At 49.4% G+C, this 25679-nt stretch overlaps 2 protein-coding genes across 4 annotated transcripts in view; both read right to left on the reverse strand.

Annotated features, from left to right (window-relative positions):
- Positions 1–25679, reverse strand: part of Mrtf (Myocardin-related transcription factor) — a 149549-nt gene that overhangs the window by 90830 nt on the left and 33040 nt on the right. The window lies entirely within an intron of this gene.
- The window catches only part of LOC138359787 (uncharacterized protein DKFZp434B061-like), a 24288-nt gene continuing 16274 nt past the window's right edge, over positions 17666–25679 (reverse strand). Inside the window, exon 3 of the mRNA XM_069319489.1 lies at positions 17666–17739. Coding sequence (XP_069175590.1) covers positions 17666–17739 — 74 coding nt within the window. The remainder of the gene's footprint in view (positions 17740–25679) is intronic.

Raw genomic sequence — 25679 nt, forward strand, 5'->3', positions numbered from 1 at the left:
GTGTGTGTGTGTGCTGGATCTTGGGGGAACAATTTCTACAGAGACTTGTTCTATTAAATTAGCGCGCGCACACACACAAATACACACTCCTCTTCACACTCTTCTTGCAGAGTATTTTGGTGTGAGCGGCCACCATCGCCCACACTACCACCACTGACAAATGAAATCACAACCATCCTCACCGCCACCACGTCCCCAACACCACCACCACCACGTCCCCAACACCACCACCACGTCCCCAACACCACCACCACCACGTCTCCAACACCACCACCACCACGTCCCCAACACCACCACCACCACGTCCCCAACACCACCACCACGTCCCCAACACCACCACCACGTCCCCAACACCACCACCACCACGTCTCCAACACCACCACCACCACGTCCCCAACACCACCACCACCACGTCCCCAACACCACCACCACGTCCCCAACACCACCACCACGTCCCCAACACCACCACCACGTCTCCAACACCACCACCACCACGTCTCCAACACCACCACCACCACGTCCCCAACACCACCACCACCACGTCCCCAACACCACCACCACCACGTCCCCAACACCACCACCACGTCCCCAACACCACCACCACGTCCCCAACACCACCACCACCACGTCCCCAACACCACCACCACCACGTCCCCAACACCACCACCACCACGTCCCCAACACCACCACCACCACGTCCCCAACACCACCACCACGTCCCCAACACAACCACCACCACGTCCCCAACACCACCACCACGTCCCCAACACCACCACCACCACGTCCCCAACACCACCACCACCACGTCCCCAACACCACCACCACCACGTCCCCAACACCACCACCACCACGTCCCCAACACCACCACCACCACGTCCCCAACAACACCACCACCACGTCCCCAACACCACCACCACCACGTCCCCAACACCACCACCACCACGTCCCCAACACCACCACCACCACGTCCCCAACACCACCACCACCACGTCCCCAACACCACCACCACCACGTCCCCAACACCACCACCACCACGTCCCCAACACCACCACCACCACGTCCCCAACACCACCACCACGTCCCCAACACCACCACCACCACGTCCCCAACACCACCACCACGTCCCCAACACCACCACCACCACGTCCCCAACACCACCACCACGTCCCCAACACCACCACCACCACGTCCCCAACACCACCACCACCACGTCCCCAACACCACCACCACCACGTCCCCAACACCACCACCACGTCCCCAACACCACCACCACCACGTCCCCAACACCACCACCACCACGTCTCCACTGTATTTTTTTGGACTGTCGGAAAGCCTTTGACAAAGTACCCCATAAAAGGTTGATGCATAAGCTGGAGAAACAGGCAGGAGTAACTGGTAGGGCGCTCCAGTGGATAAGGGAGTACCTAAGCAATAGGAAGCAGAGAGCTTTAGTGAGAGGTGAGACCTCAGAATGGCGTGAAGTCACCAGTGGAGTCCCACAGGGCTCTGTACTTGGACCTATCCTGTTTCTGATATACGTAAATGATCTCTCAGAGGGTATAGACTCATTTCTCTCAATGTTTGCCGACGTCAAAATTATGAGAAGGATTAAGACAGAGGAGGACAGTTTCAGGCTTCAAGAAGACCTGGACAAGCTGCAGGAATGGTCGAACAAATGGTTGTTAGAGTTTAACCCAAGCAAATGTAATGTAATGAAGATAGGGGTAGGAAGCAGGAGACCAGATACAAGGTATCATTTGGGAGATGAAATACTTCAAGAGTCAGAGAGAGAGAAAGACCTGGGGGTTGATATCACGCCAGACCTGTCCCCTGAAGCTCATATCAAGAGGATAACATCAGCGGCATATGCCAGGTTGGCTAACATAAGAACGGCATTTAGAAACTTGTGTAAGGAATCTTTCAGAACATTATATACCACATATGTCAGACCAATCCTAGAGTATGCGGCTCCAGGATGGAGTCCATATCTAGTCAAATATAAGACTAAACTGGAAAAGGTTCAAAGGTTCGCCACCAGACTAGTACCCGAGCTGAGAGGTATGAGCTACGAGGAGTGACTACGGGAATTAAACCTCACTTCGTTGGAAGACAGAAGAGTTAAGGGGGACATGATCACCACATTCAAGTTTCTCAAGGGAATCGACAGGGTAGATAACGACAGGCTGTTTAATACAAGGGGCACATGCACTAGGGGACACAGGTGGAAACTGAGTGCCCAAATGAGCCACAGAGACGTTAAAAAGAACTTTTTTAGTGTGAGAGTGGTTGACAAATGGAATGCATTAGGAAGTGATGTGGTGGAGGCTGACTCCACACACAGTTTCAAGTGTAGATATGATAGAGCCCAATAGGCTCAGGAACCTGTACACCTGTTGATTGACGGTTGAGAGGCGGGACCAAAGAGCCAGAGCTCAACCCCCGCAAGTACAATTAGGTGAGTACCACCACCACCAACACAGTGCATGACACACACACACACTGACACACTCGTGTATACCTCCCCCCCCCACCTCTGGCACTGGCACTATACATAACGGACATACAAGTGTTTTGACGTAGGTGAGGCAACTGTCTCGGAGGGAGGGAGGGGAAGGGGAGGGAAGGCAGAGAGTGGTGGGGGGGGGGGTAAGAACGCGCGCGCACACACACACACACACACATTCACCAAGTTGTGTTTGCGGGGGTTGAACTTTGCTTTTTCGGCCCGCCTCTCAACTGTCAATCAACTGTTTACTAACTACTTTTTTCCACATCACACACACCCACACACACCCAGGAAGCAGCCCGTAACAGCTGTCTAACTCCCAGGTACCTATTTATTGCTAGGTAACAGGGGTATCAGGATGAAAGAAACTGCCAATTTTTTTCCGCTGGCGCCGGGAATCGAACCCCAGTCCATAAGACTACGTATCCAGCGTGCTGTCCACTCAGCCACCAGCGGGAGACTTTTAATTCACGGTACACCACCTATGTGAAGCCAGTCTTAAGAGTATGCCGACCCATCCTGGAGCCCCATCTTAAAACACACACATAAGGAAGCTCGAAAATGTGCAGAAGTTTGCAACGTGACTCGTCCCAGAGCTGCGAGGGATGAGGAACGAAGACAGACCCCAAGGAACTAAACCTGATGACGTTCGAAAGGAGGGAGAGAGGGAACATGATACAGACGTATAAAATACTTAAGAGGGATTGACAAGGTGGAAAGAGAAGATATATTTACAATGAATACCAACACAACACGGGGGCACGGATGGAAGCTTGAGACTTGACACAAGCTTGAGAAGCTTGTGTCATAGAGATGTTAGAAAGTGTTCTTCTAGAGTAAGGTTAGTGAGTAAATGGAATGACGTAAAGGAGCAGGTTGTAGAGGCTAACTCCATGTATAACTTCAAAATCAGGCATGACAGAGAAATAGTTCAGCATTATAAAACCAACGGTTAGAAAAGCGGGGTCCAAGAGCTAGAGCTCGATCCTGCAGGCACAAATAGGTGAGTACATGGACCTGGTTGATCAGTCCATCAACGAGGAGCCCTGGTCGACGACCGGGCCGCGGGGGACATTGATCCCCGAAATCATCGCAAGGTAACCAACCCCTTTCTGCTTGTGTTATAGTTTATTTTAAACCTAATTACCCAAGACTAGAACCCCCCCCGCCCCCAGGGGGACACACTGAAAGGTGGATAGGGGGTCCTAGGGGAAGAAGAGGGGGGTGCTGCCCCATTCCGCCCCCCCAGGCATGAGGACACAAGCAAAAATAAGACCCAAATGGGCGGCGCCGCAAGCACTCACGCCAGAAATTCTCCCACATTAACGAAGGCCTGGGAGGCCGCCGCTTCTGCCTCCCCTTCCTTAATTTGACCTCCTCTTTTTATCCTGCCTCTTTTGCCTCTTATTGTCCTTCCTCGTTCTCTCATTCTACCTCCTCTTAGTGGCATGACAGTCTATCAGACACCTTATGTAAGTTAAGCACATAATATTAGTGTTTCTACTATTTGCACCAAAATGCAGGCTGCATCCCACTACAGCCTGTGAGATCCTCCAGTCTGTCTTGACATTGTTGCTGCAAATAATTGTAATTCGCAGTTAAGGTACAAAGGGACCGAGATTCCCAAGGTATCTGCTAGACAAAAATAAACAGATAAGTTATCACTCTCAAGTTATTTGTGATCTACGTTTGTGATTACCAAACTCGCTGTTTTAAAGGGGATTGCAAAGTAAGGCTTCCAAATGCTGTATTCATGCAATCTCAGATGATTCGCATCTCGGTGGGTTTCAGTATGGTGGAGGATATCATCCACATAGCTGACTGTAATGTTTCTGAAACACAGAGAGAGTTTTCTTCCTATCGCGAGCCTTGAGGGTGACTCACATTTCTCGAGTGTATCAATCTTTGAGCACATTATCGTAGACTGCAGGTGTGTACAAGCTGGGGCTGGCACCATGACTCACTATACTCTGGTGCCACCAGGCTACACTATACAGTGGTGCCACCAGCCTACACTATACAGTGGTGCAACCAGGCTACACTAACTGCAGGTACAGACGAGGGTACTCTAGTACCTGTAAGTGGTTGAGGAAGTGTTCCCGGTGATAGTGATCCTCCTCCTGCACCTCCTCCTGCTTCACCATCAACTTGGTCACTCTCCTTCCGGTGAGTGCCTCCCTCACCGCCTCCCACGACGATGTTCTCCAGGAAGAAACGCCACGTTGGAAGTTAGGAAGGAGGCCCTGGTTGAAGTCCCACCCCGCTGGGACTCTCCAAACTAACCACACCTGCACTCACACAAATTACTCAACTAACGCCACACACCTGGCCATCACCACAGGTGTGCAGGCCACCCCGAGCTCCCCCTCACCCCTCCACATACACCAGACTCTTTCGCCCACATGTTCATCAGAATTCTTTCCAGGTGTGAGTGTCCCGTCTCTTCCTCATACTGCTGGCCTCACCAACACGCTGCCTCTAACCCGTTCTCGCACTTGCTTTCTGTCAATATTGGCTTATTTAATAAGTGCATATGTGTCATACTAATTGACTGTGAATATTTTAGTTTACCTTGAAAAGCTTCATAGAAAACACCGACCTCACCTAACCTTCTTGGTATGTTAAGATAAGCATCTTATTGCTTCATATTTACAATTATTACTTAACCTATCAACGGTATAGGTTAAGTAATAATTGTAATTACGAAGCAATAAGATGCTTATCTTAACATACTAAGAAGGTTAGGTGAGGTTGTGGTTTTCTATTCAGCATTTCAGGGTAAACTCACATATTCACAATAAATTAGTATGTGACAAATGCACTTATTCATAAGCAAGATATTGACTATAAGCAAGTGGGAGAACGGGTTGCCCGCCAGCAGATATACTCTGAGCACCAGTGTGTCATACTTATGTCGTCACCCTCGGCAGACCTTCTACACGTACACCTCTTCTGCCTCCTCTACAGAAGAAACAAACTCATATTTACTGTGCTTACCATGAATGAGAGAGAGAGAGAGAGAGAGAGAGAGAGAGAGAGAGAGAGAGAGAGAGAGAGAGAGAGAGAGAGAGAGAGAGAGAGAGAGAGAGAGAGAGAGAGCGAGAGAGAGAGAGAGAATCATCACCTATAGACAGTTTAGGGCTCCCATGACCATCCATTGCATGAAGACAAAAAAAAAACAAAAACAAATTTGCATATTTTCTGGAAAACAAATCAGAAACCCAGCCAGTGTGTGTGTGTGCGGGTGTCAGCAAATGGAAAGAAAACGATAGTTGCACAATCAATGCTCCAATCTGTGGATGTTGCAAGAGGAATGAGTATGAGTTAACGACGAATGTGAGAGTACAAAGGAACAACAACTCACACGTAGCAACCATATACCATCAGCACCTCATCACTGACATTCAACGAGTGATGTAATGGGCAATGGGCGGCCAATCACGTCCAACGCCGAGTCCCGAACACTGTGAATGGGCACAGCCACAGACGGCGCGAGTGAGTGCTGAGGCCAAACAGGTAGAGTATCTCTCATCTACAACCCCACAACTTCCTTAGGAGAATATCCATCAACACGATACTATGAATATGTATCATGAGTCATGAATGAGCGAGAGCTGGCAGGGCGGTCAGCCAGGTGGGTGTGAACAGCACCACGTAAGCCAGTGACGTAGACACACACACACACACACGCCTGCACGCACACACACGCCCGCACACACACACACACACACACACACACACACACACACACACACACACACACACACACACACGCGCGCGCGCGCGCGCAGGCACGCACATATTCCTTGGCTGTCAGAAGGCATTCGATAGGGTTCCACATGAAAATACTCCTACTCAAGAAACAAGTATTGTATTGTGAAGACTAATAATAAACAGCAGCTCCCCTGTGACTGTAATATCTCCATTGCTCAAACAATTATGTATTAGCGATAAGACCTACCTTAATGTATAATGACTCACTGTAAATATATAGGTCTTGAAATAGAACATTCTCCTTAACTAGCTGACATTGTAACTATAAGGTGTAAAAGATAGAAGAAATTGTTAATGTAATAATCTCCGTTGAGGCAGGCTGGCAGGCAGGCAGGCAGGCAGGCAGGCAGGCAGGCAGGCAGGCAGGCAGGCAGGCAGGCAGGCAGGCAGGCAGGCAGGCAGGCAGGTAGGCAGTGAGAGTGGACCTCTCACAAACCCAGGGAGACAGTGGGACTCTGGGGAACCATTCATCTTCCCAGACAGAAGCACACACATTAAGTTAGTGGTATACGGAGCGTCACGCCATAACACAACACAACACCAGAGGAGCCATAGTCTCCCAGAACCAAAGTGTAATGCCTCAATAAATTATTCACCAAATATTATGCAAAACATTCAGATGATTCAACTTTCGATAAATTGCATTGAACATGTTCCTTGTGGTGCAAAATCTTCCTCAATATACTTAATTTCGTCTAAAACTTCAATAATCTTAAGGCAACCTTGATATTATGACATTTATAACACTTAAGTGAAACGCTTTAAATATCCTCCATATACTTAAAGGATATTTAAGTATATGAAGGATATTTAGTTCACCTGTAAGCCTTATGCTAAGGCTTAAATGTGAACTATGCCCACGAAGGCTTTCCTCGGTTGTTGAACTCCCAAGAGCAGGAAATCCCTTGAAATGTAGACCACTCAGTGCCTCGGCCAGTTGTCACCACTGTAGCACATCTGCGTTATCACTAAGTGTTTATTGTATAGCAATCGGTCACTGGGCATGATCGAGGCATACAAGATACAAAGACCAACTGCTTACTCAGCGAGGAGGAGAGTATCGATACATTGTTTCAGAAATAGTTATGATTAAATACCAAGAGGATCGAGTCATTACCTAAGACCACACCGCTGGAAGTAAGAGGCCCAGGAGCTAAATCTCGACACCTGAAAACTCCTCAAGATACACACACACCAACATTTATAACATGAATTCAGGGGAGAAATATGCAGCTTGACCAACTTCCAAAGTTTTGCAATATATCAGTAGTCCAACAGGAGAGAATGAGGGGGTTTGTAAAGTATATCGTCTTGTTTAAAAAGTATATGACATACACTTTTGCAAGGTATAAGGTCTACCCAACCTTGCCTGTGTCCTCTCCTCTCTCTCTCTCTCTCCACTTCACTACCAGATAGTGTAAGAATTTTGAACACGTTGGCTATTGGTGAAGAGTTCTTGGCTAGAACCGTCAACATGTTTGTGGCATACCTTGACGCTCCCTGGAAATAGTGCCGGGGACACCCGCCCCCCACCACGTCTGCTCTCTCACCAGGCCAGCTTCACCACACTTGCTCTTGTTTCCCAGGATCAACGTTCCCGCGGCCCGGTCTCAGATCAGGCTATCTGGTTGGTGGGCTGTTGAACCAGAGTGTTGGTAGTGACTGCTCGCAGCCCGACGTATGAATCTGTATTTCCTGATTGATCAGGTATCATTTGGAGGTGTTTATCAAGTTCTCTTGAACGCCGTGTGAGGTCGGCCCATTAGGTTTAACGGGAGTGTTGAACAGTTTTGTGCCCCTTGGCGTTGATAGTTCTCTCTCAGCCGTACCTATTGCACCTCTGCTCTTCAATGGGGCTATTTTGCACATCCTGCCATGCCTCCTGGTTTCATGTGATATTTCCGTGTGTATATTTGAAAGCAATTCCTCGAATATTTTTTAAAGTTTAAATTATTATGTATCTCACACGCCTGCACTCTAGTGTATACAGATTTAAACATTTAAAGCAGTGCCAATAATTTAGATGTTCTACTGGGTGGATTCTACCAGTAAAAAAACTTTTTGCAGGATTTCGAGGTTAGCAATTTCTTCAGCTTTGCATGGGGATGTTAGTGTGCAACAGTGTTCCTCCCTAGAAACCACTGTCTTGAAAACATCATTATTCATATACATCTCTTGTTTGAAAGGTTCTTGTTAGTCAGCCTGTCATTGTTCTTGAAGTTGGGACTACTTAAAATGAAGGTCTTCAGACATCATTACTCCCAAAACTTAAATAATGTTTCTTCATTCTAGATTGTCATTTGACTGCGTTTTATATGTGGTCTCAGTTTTTTTTTCAATAACATAGGAAGGGAAGGGAACTGTCAGGGGAAAGCGCCAAGCCATTACGCCTATAGCTGTAACCCATTTTCATTAAAGATTAGATTATTATCTGTGGCCCATTGAAAGACCTGATTTACATCAGCTTGGTAGTTTGTTGTGTCCTCTGTGTTGTCTATTATCATAATAATACTAGCCTCAGCCTAAAAAAAATAATACGGTACTATAGTTTGAGTCCTTATCTGCGTCTGATATAGGGATGAGATCAAGTACTGGAAGGGAACTATCAGGGGGAAAAGCGCCAAGCCATCACGACTATATAGCACTGGGAAGGGGTCAGGATAAGGAATTGGGATGGGACGGAGGGAAGGAATGGTACCCAACCACTTGGACGGTCGGGAATTGAACGCCGACCTGCAGGAAGCGAGACCGTCGCTCTACTGTCCAGCCCAAGTGGATGGAAAAAGTACTGGAGTAGGCACAGAGCCCTGGGGGGGGGGACGTGCTGATCCCAGTGAATTATTTGGATTTTACTTTCTTGATTATTACATACTGGGTTCTGTTCTTAAAAAAATAAAAAAATACATCTTCTTACTTTGCCAGTAATTCCTTTAGGGTGTCAGGACAATACAATTCGTCTTCCTTACCATTTGTAAATTATTGCATAAGGTATATAAGCCAGCCAGCCAGACACACACACACACACACACACACACACACACACACACACACACACACACACACACACACCTCGCGGCTGAGTGGCAGGGGTGGACGGCCCCGGAGTGGGGCCCTGGTGGCTGAGTGGACAGCATTTCGGGGTGGTAGCCTTCGATTCCCGGCTGAGGCGAACACAAATGGGCAGTGTGTCTTTTACCCTAATGCTCCAATTCACCTAGGAGTAAATATGTACCTGGCAGTTAAGACAGCTGCTACGGACTGACTGCTTCCTGGGGACACGTCTGTGCGCGTGTTAAAGAGATAAATATATGCAGCAGACATTATAGAGGACAAATATATTGGTTAGAAAGGCGGGATTCAAGAACTAAACAGCTCGATCCTGCAGACACAAATAGTAAACACACACACCCCTCTCTCTCTTCCTGCTCGGTATATTTCCGTCAGTTTACAGGGGAGGGAGGCAGGGGTGAGTCAGCCTTGTTGTGGCCTGGGTCCGACAGTGCCTGTGGAGGGGGGAGGGGGTGTTGTGGAGGGGTGTGGGGGAGGGGAGATTGTTGGCACCTGTGTCACACATTTCACTCCCTGTCCCTCCCTCATTCTTTCTCCACTCCCTACCTTCATTTCTTACACTCCCCTCCCACCCCTTCCCCCCCCCCCTCACCCTCCTTGAGCTAGTGCTTCCCTTCCTATTGCTCTTCACTCCTCCTCCCCTCCTTTTCTCTCATTTCTCTTCCTCTATCTCCATCTCCTCCCTCTCTCATCCTCCCGGCCCACCTTTCACTCCATGGTGGCCCCCATGTAGCCTCTATGTAGCACCATGGTGGCACCATGATGGCCCCATGTAGCACCATGGTGGCACCATGTAGCCTCCATCTATCATCAGACTACCATGAAGGAACAACCACGTACCTATGGAGCCTCCAGTCACCTCAGCAGAGGCCTGGATGTGTTCCTGGACTTAGGGCGAGTTACGGGTCCCTCAGAGAGCGTGCAGTACCCGCTGGTGTGCTCCTCACTAACTGTAAACTGTGGCGGCAAAATTATTCACATACCGCATCACTATGTGACGCCATGCCAGCAAATGCGTGAATTTAGAAATAACTCTCACAAACATTCAAGACATATGTAAGTAATTATCAAAAGAAGGCACCAAGACCATGTAATAAGAAATGTGAACATTTTAGACTCATCTGCTACTACAAATTTTAGCCAATTATCTCCAATTTGCTAACTGTTAATAGTGTATTCAGATGATTGTAATTCAGTGGGCCTTGCCGCCCACTGGAAGGCGTATATTTACTATTTAAATCTGCAAAATAGCGCTATTTAGCTCTTGGACCCCGCCTTTCTAAGCAATATATTTTCACTGTATTTTATCTACTACATATATTTATCTCTAACACACACACACAATTTCGGGAAGCAGCCCGCAGCAGCTGTTTACCTACCAGGTACCTATTTACTGCTAGGTGAACAGGAGCATCAGGCTGAAAGAAACTGCCCATCTGTTTCCGCCTTGACCGGGAATCGAACCCGGGCACTTAGAACTACGACCTCCGAACACCATCCACCCAACCGCGAGGCCCACAGGTGTGTGTGTGTGAATCTGCGTGCGAGCTTGTGCGTGAGTGAATGCATTCCAGCGTATGTGTGCGTAAGCTCATCCAAGCGTGCGCATGCGAGCAGCGGGCAAGCAGGGTCTCTATACTGTGCCACGGGTGCGCCTAGACACCCATCAAGAACAATGTGCCCGAGGTTCCCTACAGCCATTTATGGTTAACCCCACAATATCCCGCCTTGACCTGGATGGGGCTCCGAGCTTACAGGTTCACGACACTCATGAACCTGTATGACTCCCGCACTCCAACACTCACAACACATCCCTAGCGTACAGTGCATCCATCTCAAGCAACTTGTCTTATCTCTCAAATTAGAGTCGTTCAAAACAGGAGCCGGGTCGTCCAGACGGGAGCCGGGTCATGGGGACGGGAGCCGGGTCGTCCAGACGGGAGCCGGGTCGTGGGGACACGACCAAGAGGGTCCTGGACTGCTGGAACACGCTCTGTGACGCGTGATGCTCCGACACAAAAGGCCAAAGCCCCTTGGAGCCGTCCAAGGTGCGTTGGACGTAAACACCAGCGTCACATGTAGTGTGGTGACGCTGTACGTCACCACACAACATGTGACGCTGCTGTTTCCACTATGCGTCACCGTCACACAATAAGACGCCTTCGAGATAACCAATTACCACTCAAGGCCACACAAGAGTCCAGTTTAATGGAGGAAGGCATCCACTTGGAGGGGGCGAGGTAATGGCGTGAAGAAATATATCTGTTAAGAGACAAGACTTAGACCATTAGGGGGTCCAAGCTACAGTGTGCTCCGAGGAGCTCACTGTTGCTCAAGGAGCAACCTGGCCTCTCAAGACGCTTGTCTGCAATTAGCATTAATGTTGTTGCTGATTGTGTTGCTGCTAGTGTTGGTGGTGCGGCCAGTGTTGTAGATGTGAGAGTTGCTAGTGTTGGTGGTGGTGCCAGTGTTGTAGATGTGAGAGTTGCTAGTGTTGGTGGGGGTTGTGGTGGTGCTGCTAGAGCTGCAGTACTGTGCGGGGGCATTACTGAAGTTCTGAGATTGTCTTCAAGCACTAGCTGGCCCCGTCACTAGCTGGCCCCCGTCACTAGCTGGCCCCGTCACTAGCTGGCCCCCGTCACTAGCTGGCCCCGTCACTAGCTGGCCCCGTCACTAGCTGGCCCCGTCACTAGCTGGCCCCGTCACTAGCTGGCCCCGTCACTAGCTGGCCCGTCACTAGCTGGCCCGTCACTAGCTGGCCCCCGTCACTAGCTGGCCCCGTCACTAGCTGGCCCCCGTCACTAGCTGGCCCCCGTCACTAGCTGGCCCCCGTCACTAGCTGGCCCGTCACTAGCTGGCCCCGTCACTAGCTGGCCCCCGTCACTAGCTGGCCCCCGTCACTAGCTGGCCCCCGTCACTAGCTGGCCCCGTCACTAGCTGGCCCCGTCACTAGCTGGCCCCCGTCACTAGCTGGCCCGTCACTAGCTGGCCCCGTCACTAGCTGGCCCGTCACTAGCTGGCCCCCGTCACTAGCTGGCCCCGTCACTAGCTGGCCCCGTCACTAGCTGGCCCGTCACTAGCTGGCCCCGTCACTAGCTGGCCCCGTCACTAGCTGGCCCCGTCACTAGCTGGCCCCGTCACTAGCTGGCCCCGTCACTAGCTGGCCCAGTCACTGGCTGGCCCCGTCACTAGCTGGCCCGTCACTAGCTGGCCCCGTCACTAGCTGGCCCCCGTCACTAGCTGGCCCGGTCACTAGCTGGCCCGGTCACTAGCTGACCCCGTCACTAGCTGACCCCGTCACTAGCTGGCCCGGTCACTAGCTGGCCCCGTCACTAGCTGGCCCCGTCACTAGCTGGCCCCCGTCACTAGCTGGCCCCCGTCACTAGCTGGCCCCCGTCACTAGCTGGCCCCGTCACTAGCTGGCCCCGTCACTAGCTGGCCTCGTCACTAGCTGGCCCCGTCACTAGCTGGCCCCGTCACTAGCTGGCCCCGTCACTAGCTGGCCCCCGTCACTAGCTGGCCCCGTCACTAGCTGGCCCCGTCACTAGCTGGCCCCCGTCACTAGCTGGCCCCGTCACTAGCTGGCCCGGTCACTAGCTGGCCCCGTCACTAGCTGGCCCCGTCACTAGCTGGCCCGGTCACTAGCTGGCCCGGTCACTAGCTGGCCCCGTCACTAGCTGGCCCGTCACTAGCTGGCCCCCGTCACTAGCTGGCCCCCGTCACTAGCTGGCCCCGTCACTAGCTGGCCCCGTCACTAGCTGGCCCCGTCACTAGCTGGCCCCCGTCACTAGCTGGCCCCCGTCACTAGCTGGCCCCCGTCACTAGCTGGCCCCGTCACTAGCTGGCCCCGTCACTAGCTGGCCCCGTCACTAGCTGGCCCCGTCACTAGCTGGCCCCGTCACTAGCTGGCCCCCGTCACTAGCTGGCCCCCGTCACTAGCTGGCCCCCGTCACTAGCTGGCCCCGTCACTAGCTGGCCCCCGTCACTAGCTGGCCCCGTCACTAGCTGGCCCGGTCACTAGCTGGCCCCGTCACTAGCTGGCCCCGTCACTAGCTGGCCCGGTCACTAGCTGGCCCGGTCACTAGCTGGCCCCGTCACTAGCTGGCCCGTCACTAGCTGGCCCCCGTCACTAGCTGGCCCCCGTCACTAGCTGGCCCCGTCACTAGCTGGCCCCGTCACTAGCTGGCCCCGTCACTAGCTGGCCCCCGTCACTAGCTGGCCCCCGTCACTAGCTGGCCCCCGTCACTAGCTGGCCCCGTCACTAGCTGGCCCCGTCACTAGCTGGCCCCGTCACTAGCTGGCCCCGTCACTAGCTGGCCCCGTCACTAGCTGGCCCCCGTCACTAGCTGGCACCGTCGCCAAATGAGTCACAGAGACATTAGAAACAACTTTATCAGTGTCAGAGTAGTTAGTAAATGGAATGCATTAGGCAGTGATGTGGTGGAGGCCAACTCCATACACAGTTCCAAATGTAGATATGATAGAGCCCAATAGGCTCAGGAATCTGTACACCTGTTGATTGACGGTTGTGAAGCGGGACCAAAGAGCCAGAGCTCAACCCCCACAAGCACAACTAGATGAGTACTAGCTGTCCTCCCCCTCCCCTCCTCGACCCACCACACTACACAACTAAGCGTTCCGAAAGTAATTTGGTTGAGGAGAGGAGTGGTGGAGTGTGTGTGTGTGAATGGTGGGAGGAGGCAGAGTGATGCTTGCTGCCCTTGTCTTCCCAACAGCGAAGACCGGGCCGCCTCACGCAGCTTCCCCGCGCTGATGAGATCCTGTTTGTCTGCACATGACTCACACCACCACCACTACTCTCCACTCCTCTCTTCAACTACACCAATATCAATCGTAGCTTCAACTGTAAAATTGCCTGTGGTGAAATAGGTCATAGCTATCATCTAGACCTAACTCATTGACATATAAATAAATTGTACTGACGGAAGGTATGGCTTTCGCCTCGCTTGAAGATCCCATAAGATATAATCATCAGCAGGATACACTGTAGCAACCTGTAGGTTATATAGAAGTAATTCATGCACACACAGACGCTCAGGGTCAGGTTAAACAAGTGGGTGAACCCTAACATAACTAGCCGCACTACAACTAGCTGCCACCACTTTAACACACACAGGAAGAAGCATCATTTTCCGTGATTCAAACTCTGCTCTCCAAACACGTGAAAAGCTTTCCTGCAAGCCTAGACCAAGGGTCCCTTCAACAGTGACTATATACCCAGCTTAATAAAACTCACACACACACATTATATTTTATATATATTTTATATATTATTTATATATATATATATATATATATATATATATATATATATATATATATATATATATATAAAGTTCAAATAAAGTAAATATATATGTGTACATATAAAAGAACGGGGGTGGTAGGAGAAGATAATATTAGTGTTCAGTGAGAAACCACAAGGTCTCCTCTGAATACTTTTTATTTTCTTCTCCGAGGCTATGGGTCCCCACATTGGCACCAGAGGTGGTACCCTCACAAACTTTTATATATATGTGTATATATATATATATATATATATATATATATATATATATATATATATATATATATATATATATATACCACTCTACCGAGTCTTCTCATGCACTAGCCAGATCAACTGGTTTAACCATTGGGCAGCCTTGTCTACGACTGCAAACCCCGGCCCACTGCCACCACCCCGCCTCTCCCTAACTGCATCCACCGCCCACCTGCCCCACCCCCTACCCCCCCACCTGCAGGTACCAGGCAGGGAGGGGCAAGATGCCCAGGTCAACCCACCCGAGGAGCGGGTGGAGGGACGCCGGAGCCTGCAGCCCACGCAGGCAAGAGATACACCATCACCACCATGACCCCTTCACACTCTTTATTCAAATTCAGTTATCTAGTGCTAAATAATCATTCAAAGTCACACACACACACACACACACACACACACACACACACACACACACACACACACACACACACACAGGAGCGTTCAGAGAGGTCATCAGCTGCAGGTAGGAACACACCTCAACTGAGGAGTGAAGAGTTATAAGTAGATAGAAGCGACGGTAAGTGGTATTGCGCGGGTACACTCAACACTCGCAGCAAGACGGACGGGATCACTACATTACGTGTAAACAAAATAAAAAAGTTGGATCCAAGAGGCGACACTGGCGCCGACAAACACCGCAGGTGGACACACGCACGTGTTTAAACTATGAGCCGGGGACCGTAACTGCGCCATAACAACCACACAATTCATTAGTCCTCAGACCACTACTAACTATACCGGGCTTCCCTCGGGTCCCTTCGCTTCTTGTAGGGCCGGCGTTCGCTCCCTTCTAGTCTAAATGGTTAGGTGTCACTCCCTCGCTCCGTCCTTATATCCCACCTCCAATCCTCTCATCTGTCCTCCAAGTGCTACATACTCCCCACCCCGTCCTCTCAAGGTTTCCCAACGCCAAGAAACTGTTTAGTACTAAAGTTTCCAAGCCTCCCAGAGAACCCAAAACAGAAAACGGGACAATATGTCGATTTCGCGAGCCGCTTTTCCAGAACGACAATTTTGTTTTGTTGGTAAAGTATACGTCAAAATGCGACGTTCTATTACGAAGAAGGGTTGCCCATTAAGCCTCACACCCTGAACTGAAGTCAAGGATCTCAGGACATCTAAGATAAGCTCAATAACACAGTGATTAATATCCGTCCAGCAATGTCCAACAGCACGAGGAGAGGCTTCCAGGGTAGCCGCGAGGCGTGTGCAAGTTACAACCGTCGCAGCAACAACACACAGGGAGAAGCCTCCACAATACTCCAGCACACAAGCCAGTCAGGTCGGCTGTCAGTGAACAGCTGATAAAGGGTACACCTCTCAGCCAAAAAAACTGACTTTAAATACATATGTCAGGGAGCGCCAACCCAGATGAGGGACGCCCCTCCCCAAATGTGGCGGATGTATGCCATATGTGGCGGGCCGGGCAAGGCCTTCACAGCCACCGCCGACCCACCGGCCAGGTGAGAGGCACAACCACCACCACCTGGGAGAGGGAGAGGGAGTAAGTGTCAGGGGAACGCGGCAAGCCATTAGAGAGAGGTTTTGGCCTCTAGTTATGCAATGACTACAATATTTTCATGAAACTGAGTTATCTGATTGCTTTACTAGGCTACTGTGTACATATATATGCGCACTTAGTGATCTTTGTTTGCGGGTGTTTGGCTCATGGGTCCCGCCTTGCAACTTTTAGTAAATTGTCGTACGAAACGGGGTAGCTGTTTGGTTTCTGTTGTAATTGCTTGATAATCTGTGTATGGAGTCAGACCTCCACCACTCTACAAATTACCACTCTACAATTGGTGCATGGAGTCCACCTCCATCACTCCACAATCGGTGCATGGAGTGTGTCTCCACTACTCCCTTGAGCTGTGTCTACAATCTCGGGCGGTCTGACTGGCCACACGACCAACTCTACTCTCCCCGGACCCTCTCAACGACCCCGCTCTCTTAAATAACAGGTCACCTTTCTGACGTTATGGTAACTAACGTTACATATCTAGCCTATGGAAAGTAACAGCTTGCAAATATCTACGCTTTTCTATGTCTCGGACTTGGTAGGTAGGTTAGGTAAGTTGCTTAGGGTCGCACGTTTCTGGTTAGGTTAGGAGGACGGATTTTTGACGGAGTGGCATAGCAAGAGAACGAGCTGGTCTGAGAAGGCCATTACCCCCCCCCCCTCCACCACCAGTCCTTTCCTAGACTACTACTGAAGGTGTGGTCCATGAATAGAATTAGTTGGGACCCATTCTTAAAAATCACAAAACAATTAATGAGAATTTCACAAAACATGTATTGCTTAATCCGCGATACATAATGAAAAAGACGCTTTTAAGTCCCCCCAAATAGGCCATTGCACATAGTTCCTTACACTAACGACAGTAATTTACAAAATACGATGCTCTGGGCGCTTAGAAATGAGGAGCACCCCCGTGGCGCCAATAGAGACACCATGTATCTCATCAACAGCCTGGTGGACCAAACTCTCACAAGTCAAGCCTGGCCTCGGGCCGGGCTTAGGGAGTAAAAGAACTCCCAGAACCCCATGAAAATCAACCAGGTATCCAGGAAGTGTGTACAGACGGTGTTCTTCCAGGCGCACTCTATGTGTATTCTCTTCCAAAGAGGCAGTACCGCCGGCCTTGAGATTAGACACTACCAAATATAATGTTTTAGCTGTGAACCCCACCTCCCTCCCCCCCCGGCTCCTCCCAACCGTTGCACACCCATCCATTACCCACGTTTTCTTTGATTCAAACACAAGCCTGACCCGCCGCCAGGACCCCACTTTGACTGGCGGAGCAGATGCTCACGTAATCAACCGCATCTGAATCATGAATATAAAAAGGCAAATTAATGCTTATTATATTAGACCAGAACGACGGGAATGCAGTAACCTGCTACACGCTCTTAATTCATCAACCTATCATAGTATTCAAACGACCAGCTGTATAGGGTGGGCTACCAGCTGCGGTTTTCGGTGGGGATATTAATGCATTTTGACTACTGACAAGCCAAGGGACTACTAGACCTATCTTCCCTTCAAGCCTTCAAAAGAAACATATGTGTAAACCAACAACCATAAGCCCTGAGAATGGCATATTCACCAGATATATTATATATATATATATATATATATATATATATATATATATATATATATATATATATATATATATATATATATATATATATATATATATGCGAACAAGCCTGAATGGTCCCCAGGACTATATGCAACTGAAAACTCACACCCCAGAAGTGACTCGAACCCATACTGCCAGGAGCAACGCAACTGGTATGTACAGGACGCCCTGTACATACCAGTTGGGAGAGTCACTAGGTGAATACAGCGAGTGCCAGGCTTACAGGCTGCTGTAATGAGTACAGGAAGTATGGTAATAGGATTAACCACACTCGACCCCTGAAGAGTTGTCAACACCACTATACTCACTGCATGAAAAAGAAGTATATTTTATTCTTCAACTGAGTCTATGGCTAAATATGACGGTGTTATAATGATCTTAGGATGTATAATGATATCAAGGGAAATAATGAGGTCAGCAAATGTATAAGTACATGGGCTTAGAAAGTGTAATGAGTACAGGGTGGACAAATTAATGCTGGTTGGTGTAATGAATGCTGGTTAGTGGAATGTGTCTAGGCTGGTGTGGGACGGTGGTGAGTTGTGGTTGTGGTGAGTTATTGTGTCAGTGGTGGTGGTAGTGTTAGAGAAGTAGCTGTCTTAGTTTCGTAAGTGTGCAGTAATGATGTCGGTGGTTGTGGTGGCGCCAGAGGTGGTGGTTGTGATAGTTGTGGTGGCGCCAGAGATGGTAGTCGTGGTGGCGCCAGAGGTGGTGGTTGTGGTAGTTGTGGTGGCGCCAGAGGTGGTAGTTGTGGTGGCGCCAGAGATGGTAGTCGTGGTGGCGCCAGAGGTGGTGGTTGTGGTAGTTGTGGTGGCGCCAGAGGTGGTGGTTGTGGTAGTTGTGGTGGCGACAAAGATGGTAGTTGTGGTGGCGCCAGAGGTGGTAGTTGTGGTGGCGCCGGAGGTGGTAGTCGTGGTGGCGCCAGAGGTGGTAGTTGTGGTGGCGCCAGAGATGGTAGTCGTGGTGGCGCCAGAGGTGGTAGTCGTGGTGGCGCCAGAGGTGGTGGTTGTGGTGGTTGTGGTAGTTGTGGTGGCGCCAGAGATGGTAGTCGTGGTGGCGCCAGAGGTGGTGGTTGTGGTAGTTGTGGTGGCGCCAGAGGTGGTGGTTGTGGTGGTTGTGGTAGTTGTGGTGGCGACAAAGATGGTAGTTGTGGTGGCGCCAGAGGTGGTAGTTGTGGTGGCGCCAGAGGTGGTAGTTGTGGTGGCGCCAGAGGTGGTAGTCGTGGTGGCGCCAGAGGTGGTGGTCATGTCGCAGCCTGTCTCCATAACACCAGCTAACTAAACCACATCAACGACCCCCACAAGTCATTTTGCCCATAAATCCAATGTAAAACTTGACGTCTGTATGTCCCACACCAACCCACACACACACACACACGCTACAGGAAGGTCCAAAAATCTCTTCCTTGCTTCCCCTTTTGGGGGCAGCTAAGCATTATCACTTGGTACTACCCTTCCTTCGCGGGGTACAAGCTGGGTGATAGGAGAAGGGACTCTAATAAATACCTTCCTTACAGGGACCAAACTTCACAATTTAGGAACAGCATAAGTTATACATTGCAACATAAGCATAAATATAGACTCCGAGATCAACACGATATAACATGAAGGCATAGAAGGTATATTAGAGTTAAGAGACTATCTTTATATAGACCGGGACTATTTTTCTTATTAATTAACCTGTGGATATATTAAACGGTTGAATCTGATGGAGCTTGAAGCTCTGATGGAAAGATCATGAATGGTATGTGTTTCATTCTATACATAATACATATCCTTCATTCTATACATAATACAACGTATAATCACTTATAAAATCCTTACATAATACATCACCTTCCAAGGGTCAGACTTGACGATGAGCTCAGGTACAATAATACCTTTTAAATATATATATAAATGCTAATGTGAATCTTCTTGAATACGATCATTTGCGAGAGAGAGAGAGAGAGAGAGAGAGAGAGAGAGAGAGAGAGAGAGAGAGAGAGAGAGAGAGAGAGAGAGAGAGAGAGAGAGAGAGAGAGAGAGAGAGAGAGAGTGTGTGTACTCGCCTAATTGTGCTTGCGGAGGTTGAGCTCTAGCTCTTTGGTCCCGCCTCTCAACCGTCAAGTTGTGTGTGTGTGTGTGTGTGTGTGTGTGTGTGTGTGTGTGTGTGTGTGTGTGTGTGTGTGTGTGTGTGTGTGTGTATTCACCTAGTTGTGCTTGAGGGGGGGGGGGCTGAGCTCTACTCTTTGAGCCCGCCTCTCAATTGTTAATCAATTTTTATGTGTTCACACACACACACACACACACACACACACACACACACACACACACACACACACTTGGCCCAGCCACAGTAAACACGACGGCCACTGCCAGGAGCCACTACACCAATTATAAAAGCACTCCGCCAGCACGTAAACGACTATCGCAACTAAGGACGTCCCGCCATACCCTTGAAATTCGTCACATTATCCATAATATTTGGAAACCTCAGTTTGCATAGTTTCCTTAGACTGGTGACAATGTCTAACATTGTCTGGTGATAGACTGGTGACAATGTATCATTGTCTGGTGATAGACTGGTGACAATGTCTATCATTGTCTGGTGATAGACTGGTGACAATGTCTATCATTGTCTGGTGATAGACTGGTGACAATGTCTATCATTGTCTGGTGATAGACTGGTGACAATGTCTATCATTGTCTGGTGATAGACTGGTGACAATGTCTATCATTGTCTGGTGATAGACTGGTGACAATGTCTATCATTGTCTGGTGATAGACTGGTGACAATGTCTATCATTGTCTGGTGATAGACTGGTGACAATGTCTATCATTGTCTGGTGATAGACTGGTGACAATGAGCAAGGCATGAGCCTAAGAGGCCAGAGCAGATTCATGAAATATTAAATTTATTTTAAGCTTCTGAGTGTAACCGCTTTTAAAAATGGGAGTCTATTAAGGGGGCATATCGAAAAATATCGTTATAAATTAAAATTGTTCAATTTGCTTATAATTTTTTTTATGAAATGGTTATAGAAAGGGCTGCAACTGGTCCAAGTTTCACCATCACACCCTAAACAGAAAAGGAGAAAAAAAATACACAACGTATTATGCAACGAATGTTCAACATTCTCAAATAATCTCAGGGAACACATGTGTCAACTAAAATGTCTACTATGTGCTGTAGAAGCACAAACTCTTGTAATAGTTGTAATATGTATGTGCAATATATTTATATTTAACATTTTTTTTCTTTTTCTTTTTTTTCTTTTTTTTTTGGCCAATTTTTTTTCTCGTTTGTTATCAAGGGATTTGCATGAAACTTGCACACCTTGCTCAATGGAAGCCTATCTCCAAGGGTGCCAATTATGAACGAAATCTGTCGAAGTCAAGCTCAGCTACAGGTGGCCGAACTTGGATCTTTATTTTACTCTGGAAAGTAATTTACACCTTCAAATTACTTCAGAGCTTTCATTTATTAATCAATTTACATGCAAATTACACCTTATATGTAGCGTTTGTGCTTCTACAGACTCTAGTAGACATTTTAGTCCAAAGTCTATTTGTTGATTTTTAAAAAAATTATAAATATCATATATTGCATATTTTTTTAGTAGGGTAACTTTGAAAAATTATATTATTGCACTAAACACTTTTTTGATAAAACTGATCACTTGAATCCTTTATTATGTGCTTAATTTAATATCTAAGTGTTATAGAAATGATTTTAGTTGACACATGTGTTCCCTGAAACTATTTGAAAATTCGTTGCATAATTCGTTGTTTATTTTTTTTCTCCTTTTCTGTTTAGGGTGTGATGATGAAACTTGGACCAGCTGCAGCCCTTTCTATATCCATTTCATAAAAAAAATTATAAGCAAATTGAACCACTTTTAATTTTACACCGATATGCCCCCTTAAGGAACACTGGTAAACATACCAGGAACACCAGCCTCCAGGAGGTACACCAGGCCTCCAGGAGGTACCCCAGGCCTCCAGGAGGTATACCAGGCCTCCAGGAGGTACCCCAGGCCTCCAGGAGGTATACCAGGCCTCCAGGAGGTACCCCCAGGCCTCCAGGAGGTACCCCAGGCCTCCAGGAGGTACCCCAGGCCTCCAGGAGGTACCCTAGGCCTCCAGGAGGTACCCCAGGCCTCCAGGAGGTACCCCAGGCCTCCAGGAGGTACCCCAGGGAAGGGGTACCTCCACGGGGAAGGGAGAGGGAGATAATAATGACAAAAGAGACACAGATTGTGACGGTACACACAAACGCTTTAAATTAAGGAGTGCAGTTTGAACATTTGCACTGGAGCAGGGTACAGCAGGGTATTTATATCAGCAGCGAGTGCGTGCAGGGAGTCGCTCTGGAGACCGGCCGAGTATACCCACGCACGGGTGCGGTATGAGCGTGCGGGAGTGCGTGCATGAGTGATATATTGCGTGTGCCTTACACACACAAACCCTGCGACCTGTGCACGCGACATCCTCATGTGCTGAATAACGAAGTGACACATCCTGCCGACGCAAACACGAAAGAACCTCCCTTTCCCTTCCCTTCCCTCCTTCCCTTCCCTTCCCTTCCCTTCCCTTCCCCCTACTCACACACAGCTGAGAGAAGGAACAGGACCAAGGGTGGCATAGTGAAGCATTGGCAAGCACCACAACACCAAGCCCCCTCCCCCCACCCCGTCGCCACCACCACACATAAGGCACACATTACACCACACTCACCATATTCCCCCCTCCCTTACACCCCGTCACCATACCCGCGTGGACAGCCTTACCCTCTCACCATCCACCCTCCCCCCTAAAGACACAACCAGCCAATATGGCGTTGGTTCTGGTGGTTCGTCGATGGACCAGTCCAGCGGTTCTCCGGATTGACAAATTGGTTCTTGCTTCCCCTGCCCCCGGCACTCACTCACTCACTCACTCGCGACTCATACGAGCCAAGCCGTGTCATCTGTTAGCTAGTACCCCACACCTGCCAACACAGGACTGAACACTATACACAGGACTGAACACTATACACAGGACTGAACACTATACACAGGACTGAACACTATACACAGGAGTGAACACTATACACAGGACTGAACACTATACACAGGAGTGAACACTATACACAGGACTGAAGACCACTACAAGCAACAGCGTTGAGGTTCGCGTTAATCTACCAAATTTAAAAAAATTAGTTTAGTTGTTTTTAAGTTCCAAAAATGCCCCAAGAGAACATAAAACTTGAAACCTAAGCTAAACTTACATTAGTAGAAAAAATACTGAAAGGTTAATTGGTAGTAAAATAAACTAGCAGGTTAAGTGGAAGAGGACATATGATTGCTGAGGTGTATTCCCAGCCCCGTTGGGGGGGGGGGGGGGGGAGGTGCGTTGAGCTATGCATACATAAGGAGGAAATAATTCTTAATGACGTTATCACCTGTCAAGATCGGGTGAAGGCAGGTCTACACCACTGCAAGCGTACACACACACACACACACACACACACACACACACACACACACACACACACACACACACACACACACACACACACACACACACAGGAAGAGCTACACAGAGGTGTGTAATCATCGTTTACAGCCAGTGACAGCAGGAGCAACACAGTGCCACACTAAACTACCAGCCATTACCCCCCCCCCCCGCCCCCCCAGCTCCCAATTAACAATCCGACGCCACAGCGAAACACACAAAGTTCATGGACAACCTAACGTTATACTCTGACCATATGCCGGATATACTCCCGGGTAATATATAACTCACCGGAATTACCCCCCGAGGGGGGGGGGGTATACTAGAGGTTATGTTCGCATGTTGCACACATTGTCTCTTGCTCGGAGACCGGCCGTGGTATATTATAACGGGGTTGAGAGCATACCTCAAGCAACCCAAGGAAAGTATATCAGACGTCATACTCCCGGGGTCAAGACGTCACTGTACTTAGCGGCATCCCGTTTATTACTTGGTTGTTGTAGCGTCTTGGTAGATGGTGTCTGACGACTTCCTTACCACCACAACCACGCTCCTTAATATGCACCATCCACCCGCCCTCCGTGGCCCTCCTTCCCTCCACTCGTGGCCCTCCTTCCCTCCCTCCGTGGCCCTCCTTCCCTCCATCCTTGGCCCTCCTTCCCTCCCTCCGTGGCCCTCCTTCCCTCGTGGCTCTCCTTCCCTGCCTCCTTGGCCCTCCTTCCCTCCATTCGTGGCCCTCCTTCCCTCCATTCGTGGCCCTCCTTCCCTCCATTCGTGGCCCTCCTTCCCTCCATTCGTGGCTCTCCTTCCCTCCATTCGTGGCCTTCCTTCCCTCCGTGGCCCTCCCTCCCTCGCTCCGTGGCCCTCCTTCCCTGCCTCCTTGGCCCTCCTTCCCTCCATTCGTGACCCTCCTTCCCTCCATTCGTGGCCCTCCTTCCCTGCCTCCTTGGCCCTCCTTCCCTCCATTCGTGGCCCTCCTTCCCTCCCTCCGTGGCCCTCCTTCCCTCCATTCGTGGCCCTCCTTCCCTCCGTGGCCCTCCCTCCCTCGCTCCGTGGCCCTCCTTCCCTCCCTCCGTGGCAGTGCCTCCCCCCAGCACGACGTAAGACCAGCACAATAAGTGCCTCAGTGCCGCTACAAATGAGGGAGAAAGGGTAGGGAGAGGGAGGCACGGGAGGGGGAGATGAGGTAAGGTGAGGGGAGAGATCTAGGAGAGGCTGGGGGGGGGAAGAGGCCGAGGGGAAGGAGGGAACTATCAGGGGAAAGCGTCAAGCCAATACGACTACATAGCCCTTAAAGGGGGTTAGGATTAGGATTTGGAATGGGCAAGGGGGGGGGAAGGAATGGTGTCCAACCACTTAGACAGTCGGGGATTGAACGCCGACCTGCATGAACAGAGACCGTCGCTCTACCGTCCAGCCCAAATGGAGAGAGGGTGAAAGGGATGCTGAGAGGGAGGAGGGGTGAGAGAGAGAGAGAGAGGGAGGGAGGGAGGGAGGGGCGAGAGAGAGGGAGGGTGAGAGGGCGTAGTGCTGGCCAGACAAGTGGAGCAAGCTACTGGCGGTCATCACCGCCCACACCCTCCCTACACCGTCAGGCAGCTGCGGTAAAGCACCGCCAACAGTACCAATACAGGCAACAGTAGCAGCATCAGGAACAGCCAGAGAAACAGTAGCAGTAGACGCAGCAACAAACTACAGCAGTAGCAGACACGGGAGCAGCGGTCAGCAGCAGCAGATTAGTTTAGTCTCATGTTATGTTGGTGCAATCAAATATATTACTAATATATTCGACTGCACTAGTTATTGTATGCATTTGTATTCTGCTTTTGAAGATGTTGACAAGGGTCAACGAAACGCGTATCTTAGCGTCAGGCCATAATGTAACTAATATAACTGTAAAATGAACTTTGAAGAGTTAATTTTTCAACTTACCTCTCCAGTGACGAAGAATCTCAGAATATATATATATATATATATATATATATATATATATATATATATATATATATATATATATGTGTGTGTGTGTGTGTGTGTGTGTGTGTGTGTGTGTGTGTGTGTGTGTGTGTGTGTGTGTGTGTGTGTACTCACCTAGCTGTGCTTGCGGGGGTTGAGCTCTGGATCTTTGGTCCGTGTGTGTGTTT

The sequence above is a fragment of the Procambarus clarkii genome, chromosome 93 (genome assembly GCF_040958095.1).
Source record: "Procambarus clarkii isolate CNS0578487 chromosome 93, FALCON_Pclarkii_2.0, whole genome shotgun sequence".
NCBI classification, from domain to species: domain Eukaryota; kingdom Metazoa; phylum Arthropoda; class Malacostraca; order Decapoda; family Cambaridae; genus Procambarus; species Procambarus clarkii.